We start from the raw sequence: 15861 nt of genomic DNA on the forward strand, positions 1-15861 counted from the left end.
GCCATCCACTATTGGTGGCAATGCACAAATTCATTGGAGCACATGGGTTCCCATTCTTGTTATTGTGATCGACACAACATGGTGGGAAAGTAATTATGACATGGTCCTGCTCTCATATTTCACTAAGGCCTACACTTCTGCCATGTTTTTGTTTAATTTTATCAATTTCTTTGAAGAAAAAAAGGACAAATATATATTATACAGATGTTCACTTTTTTTTTTACATATTACACTACATTTTGGGGCTCGGTATCTGTAACCTGTTACATGTACTCATAGGTTTTCCAAAACATGAAGCAAAATAACATGGACAACCTTAGACCCTGGTAAAGAAGCTAATTCTATAGCAATAGTGCCCATCATTGCTGGGAAACTCAGGGCACGCTTATACATTGCACATACTGTACACATTGGAGAAAATTGCTAGGCCCATTACAAAAGTGCACAAGCCAAGCACAATGAATGTACTGACAGATTGTTATGTCCACGGTCCATTATGTAAAATAATCACTTATCCAAAACCTCAAACCCTTTACATATCTGGAGATGCTATGACCATCCTCCTGGACTGCACTACCTTTATCTATTGATTCTTTACATATATGGGCATCCTATGATATGCTATCTCAACACCATTTACCTTTATATCCACCTCATTACATAACCAGCAATCTGGACTCCATTAACCTTATATTTGTACTCATTACATATCTGGATATGCTAAGAGCAGTTATCTGAACCCCATCATTCATATATACTAATCCCCTACATATCTGGATATCCTATGAGCTGCTATCTGGACCCCATTACCCTTATATTTCAACTCATTACATATCTGGACACAGGGGCGTAACTACAGTGGTAGCAGCCATAGCAGCTGCTAAGGGGCCCGCAGTGTCAGGGGCCCCGTCATCTGAACTGAAGAACTAAAAAGTGGAGGATGTGCACCATTATATACATATTATGCTACACACTGTACATATATGTGATGTATATATGCTGTATGTGTATGTATACGATGTATGGTGTGTAACTCACACAAGTGAGTATAGAAATAAGTATATTTTTGAAGTGGGAAGGGGGGCCCCATTCAGAAGCCTGCTATGGGGCCCTGCCTCTCCTAGTTACGCCACTGTCTGGACATCCAATGACCAGCTATCTGGACCCATTACATTTTAATTAATGACATATCTTGACATGTTTTGACCAGTTATCTCAAACCCTTTAACCATCTTAAAAAATGTAATCCACCATTGTAAAAACAAAAAAAGGCAGATATTTGGAAAACAATATCTAATATGTCTAGAAACCATTTATGATCTAGAGATCTATTATCATTGCCATCAAGCTGTCCAGAATCTAGAATATCTAGTCTATTCGTCTGTACACAATGTAGTCAGTCCTGTACAATCCTTGATCTGTTTTGTTCTACGGTCTCACATCTAGATGTCATGGTCTATCTGGATGCACGATTTTTGGCAAACCACAACTCATCATGGAGTCATCAAGAGACTATTACCTATCTGGCCACATCATATTAAGCCAATTTTTACCTGTTTTAATAATCCGATATTCCATATATATGCACACAAAATGTAGGTTATCAGGGACCCTCCACTTATCTGGGCACAACACTGCCAGAAATCAAGAAATCGGCATCTTCGCTAAAACATTGTCACCACGTTGTCATTAATGTATCAATCGTCTTGTAGGAAGCTATAAGTTTTATAGGCCATCCTACCCAGTCACCTATAGATGAATTTTTTATGATCAACCAAAAAAAGATTTTTCACACTTCAAGCTTTTGGGTCGATTGGGATTGCAGGTAATTCTGTACATCATAATGTCGCATGAAAACATAAATTACAATCTATTTTACATATATTTCCCAAAATGTTTGCAACAAATAGTAAATATAAAATTTCCCGAAGGGGACATATGTAAGATTTTCTGACATACAGTACATACATTGCTGGAAATAGGTACCAATTTTTTTTAACATCAAGACGGGCATTCCTAATGCCAACGGGAATCTTCTCGATAATTGGTCTAGAAAATGTTGGCTTTATAACCAGCACACGTCAAGAAGAACCTATCCCCATGTACAATAATTACAATGAATGCAAAGGCATCTGCAAAGGCAACTGATAAACATCGTTGGCTTCAAGTTTATACGAAGCTTGAAATCTTGTGGAATAAATCTTCCCCTAAATTTTTTCACTTTTTTTTTTCTTTTTAAATATTTTAATATTGTACAATTCAGCTAAGTTATCTAAGACTGTAAAACCTACTACCGCCATTTTTCCACATTTCCTATGTAATCAGAGGATGAGTTGTCCATCTCCATTTTATGGTTGGCATGTTTGGCCCGTAACATTTTCCGTTGTTCTTGGCGCTTCCGCCGCGCTTCCTGGTGTTCTTTCTGTCTCATAAATTGGTATCTTTGTAAGAAAAGGTCTTTTGCATATTCATATAATTCCATATCTAGAAAATTCAAGGTCTCTATGCGCTTTTGTGTCTGATCGTCTATTTCGACACTCGAAGCTCTCGTGCTGTTGAACTGAGTGAAAGGGGAAATGAAGTTCATGTTGAAAGTCTTCTCAAAGAGATATTGGGTCTTCCTCTGGAACTCTGTAAGACCAAAAAAAGCCATTCGCTTGAGGTTCTCCTTGGCGCTGTCAAGAAGAACCTTGTTCCGTTGATCCTCAGCCATGACAGATAGGTTATAACATCCAACCAGACTCAGATCGGCCAACATGCGGACCTGTCTGTTATTGGCCAGGTTGTAAGGGCAATCCATGAAGTCCTTCAAAGAGCAGCCTGACCAGTCATCACCAGTGTAACAGCTGGGCAGCTCATCAGATGTTGGCGATCTTCCATCACATACATGTAGAGAGGCTTTCCAAGTTGCTCCTCTCTGGACATGTCTCCATTCACTTAGGTATCGGGAAACTGGATCACGCAGGATAGTTATGTAGTAAAAGTTCCTGAAAAATATAATAAAGAACATATACGTCAGACAAAACAGAACAAATGTTCTATCACTAGTAGTAATACCAGCAATGCCCATATATAACAAAAAAATTGATAACTGAATAGATATTTTATCATCCACGTGGTATAGCTATAATAAGATTAGTGAGCCCTGTCAGAAAATTCAGCTTCTACCATGAGTAAAGACTGAGATCTAGAGATGTGGATTTCTGAAACTTTATCGGAAATATAAAAACACAACCTGTGGTGTTCTTAGTCCTTAGCTCCAGGGAGATGCAGTCTTGAACGTTTGCTCACGACATTCTGAAGCTGGATCAGAGGGACACCTGCCTGGAATTTGTTTGAGCCACTAGCCTCAGACCGCAACACCTGTATTAAAGTTTGGTGGGCAGCATCCAGGACGCTGAGATCTTATTATATGTTTTTGAAAATTATTCTTGCTATGGATGCTATTTATTTGAGAAAGAGAGGTAATCCATGCAAACTCTGAATGTGTTTTCCATTATTTCCAGGAGGAGTAGATACCATGATGTTATTGGGGTCTTCTGAGTTCTAAATTTTCATTGTGTATTGTTCCTGCCCTGAAAACTAGTAAAAATGGTCAAGGCTACATGGTTTTAACATGTGGAAGGATGTTTTGGTAATTTGCTGTGTACAACCCACCCAGTATCAAAATTTTTTTGGATTATTTGCAGGTGTCACTGGAGCCCCTCGTAGCTTTGGACTTTTTTACAGCAAATGAGACCTTCAACAAGAGACATGCTCAGGGTCTAATACCCGCCAAAACAAAATGACTTCAAACTTAGTGACCAACCCACAGCAATTTTGCTCAGTAGCGGATTTTAATAAAGGCAGTTTAGGTGGCCGCCTGGGGGCCCAAGGCATCTAAGGGGCTCGTTATCACCTGAATTAATCGCCAAGTTCGATACTGTCCTGTAGAGATTATAAAGAAAAGGCCCTGCAGCCATGAAATCCTCATATTTTCAACACATACTTATACTAGGGTCCTCCAAAGGTCCTCAAACTGCAGAACTAAAAGTGAACAGAAGGACCCCCGCTTTTGTCAAGTGAATTCCATTAATAAATTTTAACTTGTAATGGCCGACAATTTTTACATAACCCGGGGCCATCTTTATCCACCCCTGCTCTTGGTCATTCTCCACTCCTGGCTTCTTCTTTCAAGCCTATTAATCTCATTTTTCTCTCTAGGAAGCTAAAGACTCCTAATGATGATCTTGTGGTGTCTACAGACCGCACATTCCTGCTCATATCCTGGAAGCACTTACTTCTAATCAGTGTGTTTATAACTGCCCATAACAATAATTATCTATATTACAATTTATGTCCATGCTGCCAAAATATTCTTTAGCATAATTCAGCATAGACCTCAGCCTATACCACGACTAGGGCCATGAATAATTAAAAGTGACAGCGCAAATAGACAAGGTGGCTAAACGGCAGAGTATTCATGTCTCATAATCTATTTTTATAGATTGCCAGACTGACGTGATTTAAAAGCAAATTAGAATTCATGGCCCGATTTTCAGAGCTTATTATAGATTCAGGCTTTTAATAATCAGTGTAATACAGCAATCCGCAGAGCATACAGAGAAAATCCATTTTTTAAAGAAAAGTGTAATAAAGTGACTCGGAGTTTAATTATGTGGATGTCCTGTCTATTACAGCATGTGTTGTCTACGATGAATTTAATCTAACAAACGGAGGTAATTGGGTTCTAGATATTTCGGAAGGTAAAGATTGAAGCATGCGCTTCCCATTAGTGACCACTAGATGTCCTCAGTGTACTCTGCATCCATTCTTCATTTCCAGTCCATCCACCTATGCAGCACAATATTGAGTGTCTCTTTGTGCACAATAAGCACATTCAGTTTTTATTAGAAATGCTAGATAGGTTTAGCAAGATATAACTGGAACGCCACACCATGCAATGTCTAACAGCATTAGTGAGATTCCTCGCATCATTAATCTTTAACAATGCAACCCTACCCCAAAGCATTCAACCTACACATACCATAAAAAAGGCATTATCTATCGAGAGGCCTACCAAGGAGGTATAAATCTCTAACTGCGACAACCCTCATACTATCTTAATTGCCGCATCATCAAAGCAAGAGAGATTCCACGCCAAATGGTTATCTGATGCTTTATTGCCATTAATGGACATTGAATTGCGCCAACCAACATGTCATTTACATCACCGGCACTAATTATTCTGTAATGTGTGTATCTATTGTGGCCTCTCATATTGCTGTAAGTGTAGGTGGAACATTCAAGAAATTGTCACTATGATTTGTGATATGAGGCTTTATTTGGACTTACTGGCAAACACATAGTTAAAGCATAACCGTCATTTGAGATCATTTTTTATATTATGTCCGGGGGACATGTGTTGAACATATTTTGTAATATACTTTATTAACAAATTCAGCTTAGTCTGTAAAAAGATTCGAGTTACCCCCTCCCATAGAGATCCATGTTCCAGCCTGTACAGTGTGTCTATGGAGGCTGCATGAGCTCACATCTAATCTCCCCGTGTTTGATTAAATAGCTCTGAGAAGGGAGGGTTACTCTTTAAAAATCGATGGATCATGCAGAACAAGCCATTAATGATGCGTATATAGTACTACTAATAATAGTTCCTTTATTTATATAGCGCAATGGGGCTCACAATCTAATCAACCTAACAGTACAGTCATGGCCAAAAGTTTTGAGAATGATACAAATGTTCATTTTTACAAAGTCTCCTGCATCAGGTTTTATAATGGTAATTTGCATATTCTCCAGAATGTTATAAAGAGTGATCAGCTTAACAGCAATTAATTGCAAAGTCAATATTTGCCTAGAAAATGAACTTTTTCCCCCAAAACACATTTTAACTTCATTACAGGTCTGCCTTAAAAGGAGCAGCTAGCATTGTTTCAGTGATTGCTCCAGTAACACAGGTGTGGGTGCTGATGAGGACAGGGCTGGAGATCAATCTGTCGTGATCAAGTAAGAATCACACCGCTGGACACTGTAAAAGAAGGCTGGTGCTTGGCATCATTGTTTCTCTTCTGGACCCCAGCTCTGCAAGGTTGTAGTGCTAACCACTGAGCCACCGTGCTACCCTTATACACAGTATATATCTACAGTATGATATAGGTATCTTATCAGAGGTCATTGGGGCAGATTTACTTACCTGGTCCATTCGTGATCCAGCGGCGCGTTCTCTGCAGTGGATTCGGGTCTTCCGGCGATTCACTAAGGTAGTTCCTCCAACGTCCACCAAGTGTCGCTGCTGCACTGAAGTCCGCCGGCGTTCCCGATCCTATTCCTCGTGAAGGTAAGCGTGTGTCCAGCCTCTCCAGTTTCTCTGCATCAGTCGGGTTTTCGTTCGGCCACACCCCCCCCCATTTCCGTCGCGTGCATGCCGGTGACGATGCGCCACAATCCAATCGCGTGCGCCAAAAACCCGGGGCAATTCAGGGAAAATTGGCGCAAATCGGAAATATTCGGGTAACATGCGGGAAAACGCGAATCGGGCCCTTAGTAAATGACCCCCAATGTCTCCACGTGGTCACTAGCCTAAGCAGTAAAGGGTAGTGTTGGTCATGTCATTGGTGCAGATGGACTAGGACTTTGAAGGGGGAATGGAGGGGTAAAGTGATGTAAAATGATATTTGTTTACAGTCTGGTCGGGAATCTGAATTCAAACTATTTTTAGGATCGGTCATCTATATCAGAATGTTGAGTGTCCAACATGTGACTGGCACCCTTATAATAGTAAATGAATGAGGGGGAATAGCTCCATCCCCTGTGTAGTGGCTCTGGCAGGTCACTGCATTTCGTGTTCATTTACAAGTGAATGATAGCTAAGCTGCAGTAACCTGGTTTGGCCACAACACAGTGAATGGAGCTGTGGTTCCGTCTACATTCTCTGTATTCATGTAAGAGTTACTATCAATACTTCATTGTCAGATTTTGGACTAATATCTGATGCCCATGAACAGTCCCAAGTCTGGGTTATAAATACCTTTAAATCTAACTCAATACAATTACAGCCGAATATTGCTCCATGCAGGAATTCTGTAAACCGTTTACAGCGTATTAAGAAGCCTGCAGGTCCTTATAACATCACATACTATTGGATCATAACTAGATTCCTCCATGAAAAAAAATAATAACTATTTTACCTTATGTAATCTAACCCCTATTATCACTGCTGTAATTGCGGAAAATAATACTAATAATTCTCAACCTCATGTGTGTGAAGCCCCGGAGAGTGGCTGCGTTCTGCAATCACAATGATTTGTTAGCGCTCGCTTCCCATCCATCTTCCTAAAATCCCCACTAGATGTCACATCACTGCTGTGAATCAAGTACAAATGAACCCATTATATTAATTTTTAGCAATCTAATGTTTGCTCGGGAGCCTTCCCGACATTGCCTCGCGCAGTGTATGATCCATTAACCTACGGCACAAACACATTATGGAGAGGGCATCGAGAGTATGGAGGATGACATTATACACTTATATGGGTTTACCCCCCCCCCCTACTTTTAATGTTGGACTGCGAAGAACAAATCCTATGAATTACGTATAAGCCACATAGAGAGAGACAGAACATATCCTTCATGGAAGGTCTATAGACATGTAAATAATTCAAGACTATACAAGATATTGTAAGAAACTAAGGAAGAACCTTGGTGCTCTGTTCTATACACACTGTTACCTTCACATATTTAGTATTGTCGGCATAACATTATTATTCCTATTGTATGTGAGAATCAAAGCCTTCTAAAGGGGATAATAACCCTTGATATCCTCATACAGATTGATATCCTTCTCTTCTGTTTTCCTGTTCTAAAATATTATTCACTTGAGGGATTCATTGAATACATTCCTTCTGGAAGGAGATGTCCTGGTATAAGGGTCATGAGACAATCAGCTTTTGAGCCATAGGTTTACACTGTTAAAGGGAACCTGTCAGCACACTTTCATAAATACAGCTATTGACAGGTTCCCATAGAGTCCTATTAACTAACTGACACCCTTCTTTTGTTTCCCTTAAATCTCCATGAATCAACTTTATGTTATATTGCCTGGCATCAGAGGAGTTGTGTCCTGCTCAGCAGGCCCCTCCAATCTACTCCTGCCCATGTCCCATGCCTCTTACCAGCATGTCATGTGACCAGAGTGATGTCCTCTAAGGTCCTGTTAGATTTGCAACATCTTCCCCATGTATATTTCTGATCACATAAAATCACAGCAGCCTCCATGGACTTCTACTCCTCCCCATCATCGATAGAGGCTGCTGTGATTTCATGTGATCAGATACATACATGAGTAGGGGTTGTAAATGTAACAGGACTTTAGATGACATCACCCTGGTCACATGACATTCAGTGCTGAATGGTGTGTAGAGGCATGGGGCAAAGGGAGAAGTGCATTGGAGTGACAGGCTCTTAACAGGATCTTAGAGGAAATCAACCTGGTCACATGACATGAAGTGCCCAATGATGTAACAGAGCTCTCTCTGGATGTTCCACACAGCAACATGCTTTAGCAACGAGACCTGTCAATCAGGAACAAGGAGGCAGGGCAGTGCAAGTTAAATTTCCTTTGCAGGACTATGCATTGGACTTACGCTAGGTGAGTTCCCTGTAAGTTTACAAACTGATTTTTTAACATTGCAGCCATGGAATTTTTCTTTTTCTTTCCTTCCCCCTCTTTCCTATGGGTCCTAGACCCAACATTTGTATTGATGACCCTATGTTGGGGTTTTGTGTTTTTCTTTTTTTTCTTTTCTGTTTCATAAAAATGAAAATGTAATAAATACAGTTTATAAAAAAAACAAGCAGTACAACATCCCTAAATTGTTCCTCATCATAAGCAACACATTCTGTTCCCAAAGATATCTCATTGTGTATGAAAATCACACTATGTGAGTTCAGTCTTCATTTTACTCAGCGTCAGAGTTCGGCTTTGTGCATAAGTCTCCTCAGCTGCGCCTACAGCATGAAGGAGGGAATGAGGTAGCCGATTTCTCTTCAGAGGGTCACACAAAGCCAACATTTGTCTCAACTCCCTCATTCCGCCCTCCCTCAGGAAATCTCTTCAGCATTAGATTTTGCTAATTACAGGCGGTCCCCTACTTAAGTTCACCAGACTAACAGACGACCCCTAGTTCCAAACGGACCTCTGGATGTTGGTAATTTACTGTACTTTAGTCCCAGGCTACAATAAACAGATGTAACAGTTATCACATGTGTCTGTTATTAAGATTTATTGTTAATCCTGGTTCTTATGACAAGCAAACATTTTTAAAATCCAATAATCATAGAGACCAAAAAAAATTTTGGGGGGGTTACAATTATAAAGTATACTGTTCCGACTTACATACAAACTCAACTTAAGAACAAATCTGCCTGTATTCAAGATTTGATTCACTGAAGCTTAAACAAGTTTTTCAAATGATTCAGTTTGGCTCTGAATTGGTTAGAAACTGATGTCTCCCCAATTGGAAATTATCACAGAGCCCCATCTCGTCCTCTTAATAAAAAATGTCTTTTTTCATTCATTTTCTACAATTTTTTTCAGCGTAAGGGTTAAGCATGATCATGTAGCATATCAAAGACTAGAGCTGTCTCAGAAATAGATTTGCAATATCTCTTGTGGGTTTGACTCACCCTGTAGATAAAAAAGATTATTTATTTATGGGGAAAATATATATTTACATTAAAAGAGATGTCATGAAAAGTAAAAAATTATGTCAAGCATTTTCCCCTAGTTGACTATTCATTAGATGACAATCACACATTTGGCAATCAACTATAACCTGTGGAGGCACCGGCAGGAAGAGCTCAGCTTCTCTGCAGTGCCCCCGCGGGTGAAAATAGGTATTACACACTTCTCATTAAATTAAGAACAACTTGTTCGTAAATGGACTGACATACTAAGTAAATGCCCATTGTTGCAGCCATTTTTTCTAGCTGCTAGATATCTTATCTTAGGATCTTATAAATATTAGGGGTATTTTTAAAGCTTTGTAGCATTTATATAACCGGCCTTGTTGGCTGTCACCACAAATATTATTAATAGCATTGTATCCTTCTATCTGAGCTTTCTGGCGCCTGTCAACATCTCTATGACTTCATCTGTTTATATCCATGAAAACAAGCAGATGTTTTTTTTAAAAAAAGACCTGGAAAGAATATATATCAATTCCCTAAAATAAGAATGAGTCACGTTACCAATATAGGAACAGGGTGACATGATCCCTTTTACCATCGATCTTCTGTAAAACAACATTGAAAGCCTTAGAATATGGATCATTTAACCTGAAAAAGCAATGTGGATCCCAGCTGCACTCACTGAAAAACAATAGAGGCGGAATATTTACTTACCGCCTCATCCAATATAAGTAGTGGTTACATTTCAGGAATCAATAAGGGGTGTAACTGTATGTAGGGAAGCATCACTTACTGGACAGCGCTAAATGAAAACTCAAAGTAAACATGCGATTCACAAGGCAATGCTCAACCGTAATGTTATAGATGTACCAGGTATCACTATCTGCTGCAGTGCCTGCTGGGACCAACCTCTCAAATTCACATTGATAAGGAGGGAGAATAGTATAAACCACCGAGGTGACCTAAATATGTAAGGATTGGAGCTGAAGGGCTACTTCCTGCTTACATTAAATAACTGGATCTACTTAGAGCAGTGATGGCTAACCTATGGCACTGGTGCCAGAGGTGGCACTCGGAGATCTTTCTGTGGGCACTCAGGCCATCACCCCAGCATGAAGTTCAGGACTCAAAGAATCTTCCTGCAGAATCTTCCTACAATGATAGGCAAATTTGCCCTCCTCCTTTCAACTGCGTTGGTGTCTTTAGGAGGCTGAACGATTGAAAGTTGTCAAAGAACAAGAAGAAATAAATTACTGCTTAAATTGCTGTGCTGGCACTTTGCAATAAATAAGTGGCTTTTGGTTGAAGTTTGGGCACTCAGGCTCTAAAAGGTTCACCATCACTGACTTAGAGGGATGTATCTGTATAGCGCTGCACAATATGATGGAGCTATATAAATAAAGCTTTATTATAGATACATGGTACAACCAGGGACAGGGGAGCGTTGGTAGAGACTCCGAACACCTGAGCAAAATAATCATTTTGATCAACTTTGTCAGCTCTGTGAAATATGTAACATTGTAGATATCAAAAGGGGTTGTCCAGGCTTTATAAAAATGTAAAACAGTCCGGGGGCGGCTATAACAGCAATAAAAATGTTATCCGATGTTACTGCTCCAGCACTTCCTTGTGCCGCGGCACCACCCGTTAACGCCCTTCCTGCTGCTTTTTTGGCATCCATCTGTTTCCTTATCCCCTTCCTCCCTCTCTTTCCACGACCCCCCGCCTTTGATTATTTTCTTTTCTCATTTATTTATTTCACCCCCAAATTCTGTTCTTTCCTAATCAATTTAATTTACCCTCCCACCTCCAGCAATTTCATTCTATATTTCCTTAACCCCCCCTTCTCCTGCTCTTTACTCACCTTACTATTTCCTTCAGCCTCGTCTCCAGCTGCTATTTCTTGCCTTTGCTGCATCTACCTTCATTCTTACCTCCTCCCTTTTCATCACAATCCCTTATCCTGGTCTGTGTATGTCTTTAGTCCCATAAAATTAAAATAGGGCAGTGGTATCCTGCATGGCCACTGCTACCTTGAGATTGGGAGGCATAGGAACCCTATTCAGACCTTCAGGGCCGACACCAGCATCAGGTATAGCCGGGCAAGTGTCGAGGGCCCAGAGCTGCTGGGGAAGGCCCACACAGCCGAATCTCAGTCCCCAGTAGCCTGGAAGCACCGGGTGTGGGGGTCTGTATATAATGAATCCATTGGGGGATGTACTGTATATAAACCATGGTGAGGTTGTATATAATTAAACTATGAGGAGGCTGTATATAAAATAACCATAACAGTGTTGTTAGGAAACTAGGATAAACTAGGGAATATTTTAGTTAGTTTCTGAATTTTTAACGCCACCACAAGAGTTCACTGCAAAGGGGACCACTAAGGCTCTATTGCCAAGGGGCCTACAGACCTTAAATACTTTTATGGCGATACGGTAAATTTTACCCCAATTCCAAAAATATTTTATCTTGTGAATGGCACAACTGATCTGTTCTCTCTTTATATCTCGCATCATCTTGAAGCACAGTCATACCCTGCTGCCCCCACCATCTCTGGCTGTCTTCATATAGTACCATAACACACCCATAAAACTTCAATATAATGTCTCGTGCAGCATTCACAAACATAAGAAGGATGACATAAAACTTTTTCTAACATTATTATTTTTACACAAGAGACACCAAGTTATATTTATGGACTAATGGTTCCAAGAGTCACCCGAGCAGAAAGAAACATGAGCTGACCAGGACATGCCCTTTCCTCTCCTACCCATTACTGAATGTCAACCAGTAGACTCTGCTTTTAGCCAAAATTTATGGCGATCTCAATAAAAATGATCTCAACAGCAGACACAAAACACTATGCAAAAGATGGAGCAGGTGGACTATGGCTTTTAAAGTGATTGCATGGAGCCTTGTGGTGTAGAGATAAGAAATCATTCTCTATGTAGACTGATGTCTCTATGGAGCCGCGTCTATAGGTGGAGCCACAACATCATTCGAAGGATTCTAGGATTGCTGCAAGGTTTAAAGATGTTTTCCTAATTTTACATACATCAGGATATGAATAAAAAAAATATATGTCTAATATCCTTCACTATACAGTATGTTAATGAATGGGAGCAAATTTTGAGCCCACAAACAAATCAATTGAGCTGTAACATAAGCAGCTACTACTAGTGCATAAAAGTTAGACAGTCTTAAAGGGGTTTGCCAATGAACGAAGGTTCTCAAATTTTAATCCCCTAGTCATGTTTAGACAATAAAGATCATTTTTAAACCCCTTACTTTTCAATTTTAGAGTTTAGGAGGGGCCTCTCTTGGCAGACACATTGGGGGTCATTTACTAAGGGCCCGATTTGCGTTTTCCCGACGTGTTACTCGAATATTTCCGATTTGCGCCGATTTCCCCTGTATTGCCCCGGGATTTTGGCGCACGCGATCGGATTGTGGCGCATCGGCACCGGCATGCACGCGATGGAAATCGGGGGGGCGTGGCCGAGCAAAAACTCGACGGATTCTGAAAAACCGCCGCATTTAAAAAAAGAAATGTGTCGCTTGGGACGCGCTTACCTTCACTCAGCCCGGGCCGGTGAACTCCAGCGCGTTCAGATGCTTTTCAGCATCCTGGTCCTGGTGGACGGCGGAGGAACTGCCTTAATGAATCCCGTCCGGACCCGAATCCAGCACAGAGAACGCGCCGCTGGATCGCGAACGGACCGGGTAAGTAAATCTGCCCCATTATAATCCCTGAGTGCTATGAGATGGTGTGTGCTGACAATGTGCTTAGATTATCAGGGTCCAGGGTTTATCTACATTTTCATTTGCTTGTAAACAGTCTACTAGAAAAAGAGAGATGAGACAGATCAGAGTTGTGAGATGAAGCAGATCTCTGCTGCCTCACATAATCAGTTAAACACAGTCAACACTGCTATCCCTTCCCCTACCCTGGGATCCAGAGCTGATCTTGTCTCCATGTTATATTTAAGAATCTTGACTTTGTGGGAATACTCCTTTAACTGGTCAATAACTTTTCAACAAATTTTGCATGAATCAGTAGGACAAGTAACTACAAGAAACTTTATAATATAGCTTATCAAAATTAAGCCAAAATTAAGGCCATCTAACTAAGTAACATTAAAATGATTACTATTAATATTTTATATTCCTTTAAATATAAGTTTACTCTGTTTAAATGGTATGATTTTATATCATATTCCTTAAAAAGTAGAATAATCTTAATATCCAAATATGTTCATGCACTATTAAGGAATTATCAAATCTTGAATGTATGAAACAGGCATCACTGATGACTCGTTTTAAAGCACTGTCCTCCTTTCTTCTCAAGAAATGTTCGATTTTCTATGTAAATCTTTACTTGCTATCCATGAAATTATTCAGCTTTCAAGTAAGAACTTATTTTCTAGTTGAGATATTATAATGACAGGGATTCTCTGAACTGCCCCCTAAAAATTCTACACTGCAACCAGGAGTCCAAACCAGTTTCTTTAGACCACTTAACCACTACCCTTGAGTAGAAGTTAGGCCTTCTTTTATCTAGTAAAAAAAGCTTCCCTTGTGTCCAAATACTATGACTAAAGATCAAGAAATTTCTCAAAAATTTGTCCAAGACACCAGGCCATGCCTGAAACCAGGAGGTTGGATTAGGCTTTCCCGACCTACAGGTCCCGCCGTAAACCCCAAAACTTGTCCCAATCATACTCTAGTGCTCTCTTTTGTCAAGTCCATGTTAAAGGGGTTGTCCGAGAGTTGTGAAAAAAAACAAAAGGTGGCCAGGAGGGGTCTGCTTAAAAAAATAAAGGGCTTCAGAAGTAGGGTTATGTCTTCAATGATCTCCTGGTCATTCTAGCAGTATACTAACTCCCATACCCATTCTGGTGGTCCCTGCTCATGTACATACATCATTCAAGTGGTCCCTGCAAATATGCTTTAAATCATGTACATCAGAAATATCATTATGTATATGTCTTGAGACTGCAATTGGCAATTGGCTGTAGGATTATTCAAGTGGATGATATCCATGATGTCGCTGCTACAGGAATGGCCACCAGTTCATTCCAGGGAGGTCATTTAATGGGTGAATTTAGGATGGTTTTTCTTATTTTCTTATATATTTATAATATATTTATTATTTTTATTCATATAATTCCCCTTTGTTGGCCCATTTTCTTAAAATATCAAATACATTTCTTTTATATCATAATGTAAGTGTAAAATGAGAAGTGTTTAGAATCATTTCCAAAAGTGATATTTTCTTACCTACACTAGTTTAGAGGGTGTATCTGGGGTCTGAATCGTTTTAGTGGTCTTTTAATTTGGGTGGGTATGGACATTTTGGGGTGTCAATTAATTAAAGGACATTTACCACCAGGATGAAAGACTGTATATGCAAATGAGCCTGAGGGGCTCCAGGCTCTATTAACACCTTTGGAGCCTGGAGCCCCTCAGGCTCATGTGCATACAGTCCCTCATCCTGGTGATAGATGTGATTTTATTAATTTTGAAACATTTACAAAAACCCAAAACCCAAAGAGGAAAGAGGAGATGGAGAGGAATGGAGAATTATAAGTAGAATTCATTTTAAAGGCTTGGTGTGCTAAGGTCTGGATGTACTAAGGGTCTTAGGTCATTATTATTTTAGATAAAATATGATTAATATTAGGGTTTGGGGTCTGATTAATGTTTATGGTGTGGGTTGGGGGTCTACATTAGTTTAGTTTATTGAAATTTGTATGACTTTGCAAAGGGTAAAATGTTGTTACTGTTGATGTACAGTTTGCACCTTACCATAGACTTTTTGTGGATCTTTACAAAAACTATTGGAGAACTACTCTGCAAAGCATTATTTCTATAAGTTAGCCCTACAGTACCCCGTACTCTAATAAATTACTAAAAGCTTTCATTTACAGAAGAACATTATGAGTGCTCCCTAGAGGCATGACTTCTACCCACCCACTATTACCGGGTTATGGCGTGGGGTGCAATATATATAGCAAAATGGATGTTACCAAATAAGGTGGGGACAGACACAGTACATTGCATGAAATTAGATTCTGCAAGGTTATGACACATCTGCTGAAAATTGAAAAAAGCCGTTCATTTCAGCACATCCATTAGGAAAAATAGACTTCACCTCTTCAATCCCATTAC

At 39.9% G+C, this 15861-nt stretch overlaps 1 protein-coding gene across 1 annotated transcript in view; it reads right to left on the reverse strand.

Moving 5' to 3' along the window:
- Positions 1 to 1545: 1545 nt before the first annotated feature.
- HS6ST2 (heparan sulfate 6-O-sulfotransferase 2) overlaps positions 1546 to 15861 on the reverse strand; it is a 228843-nt gene continuing 214527 nt past the window's right edge. The window contains exon 2 of the mRNA XM_072124074.1: positions 1546 to 2987. Coding sequence (XP_071980175.1) covers positions 2291 to 2987 — 697 coding nt within the window. The 3' untranslated portion in view covers positions 1546 to 2290. The remainder of the gene's footprint in view (positions 2988 to 15861) is intronic.

Source organism: Engystomops pustulosus, chromosome 9 (assembly GCF_040894005.1).
Source record: "Engystomops pustulosus chromosome 9, aEngPut4.maternal, whole genome shotgun sequence".
NCBI lineage: Eukaryota > Metazoa > Chordata > Amphibia > Anura > Leptodactylidae > Engystomops > Engystomops pustulosus.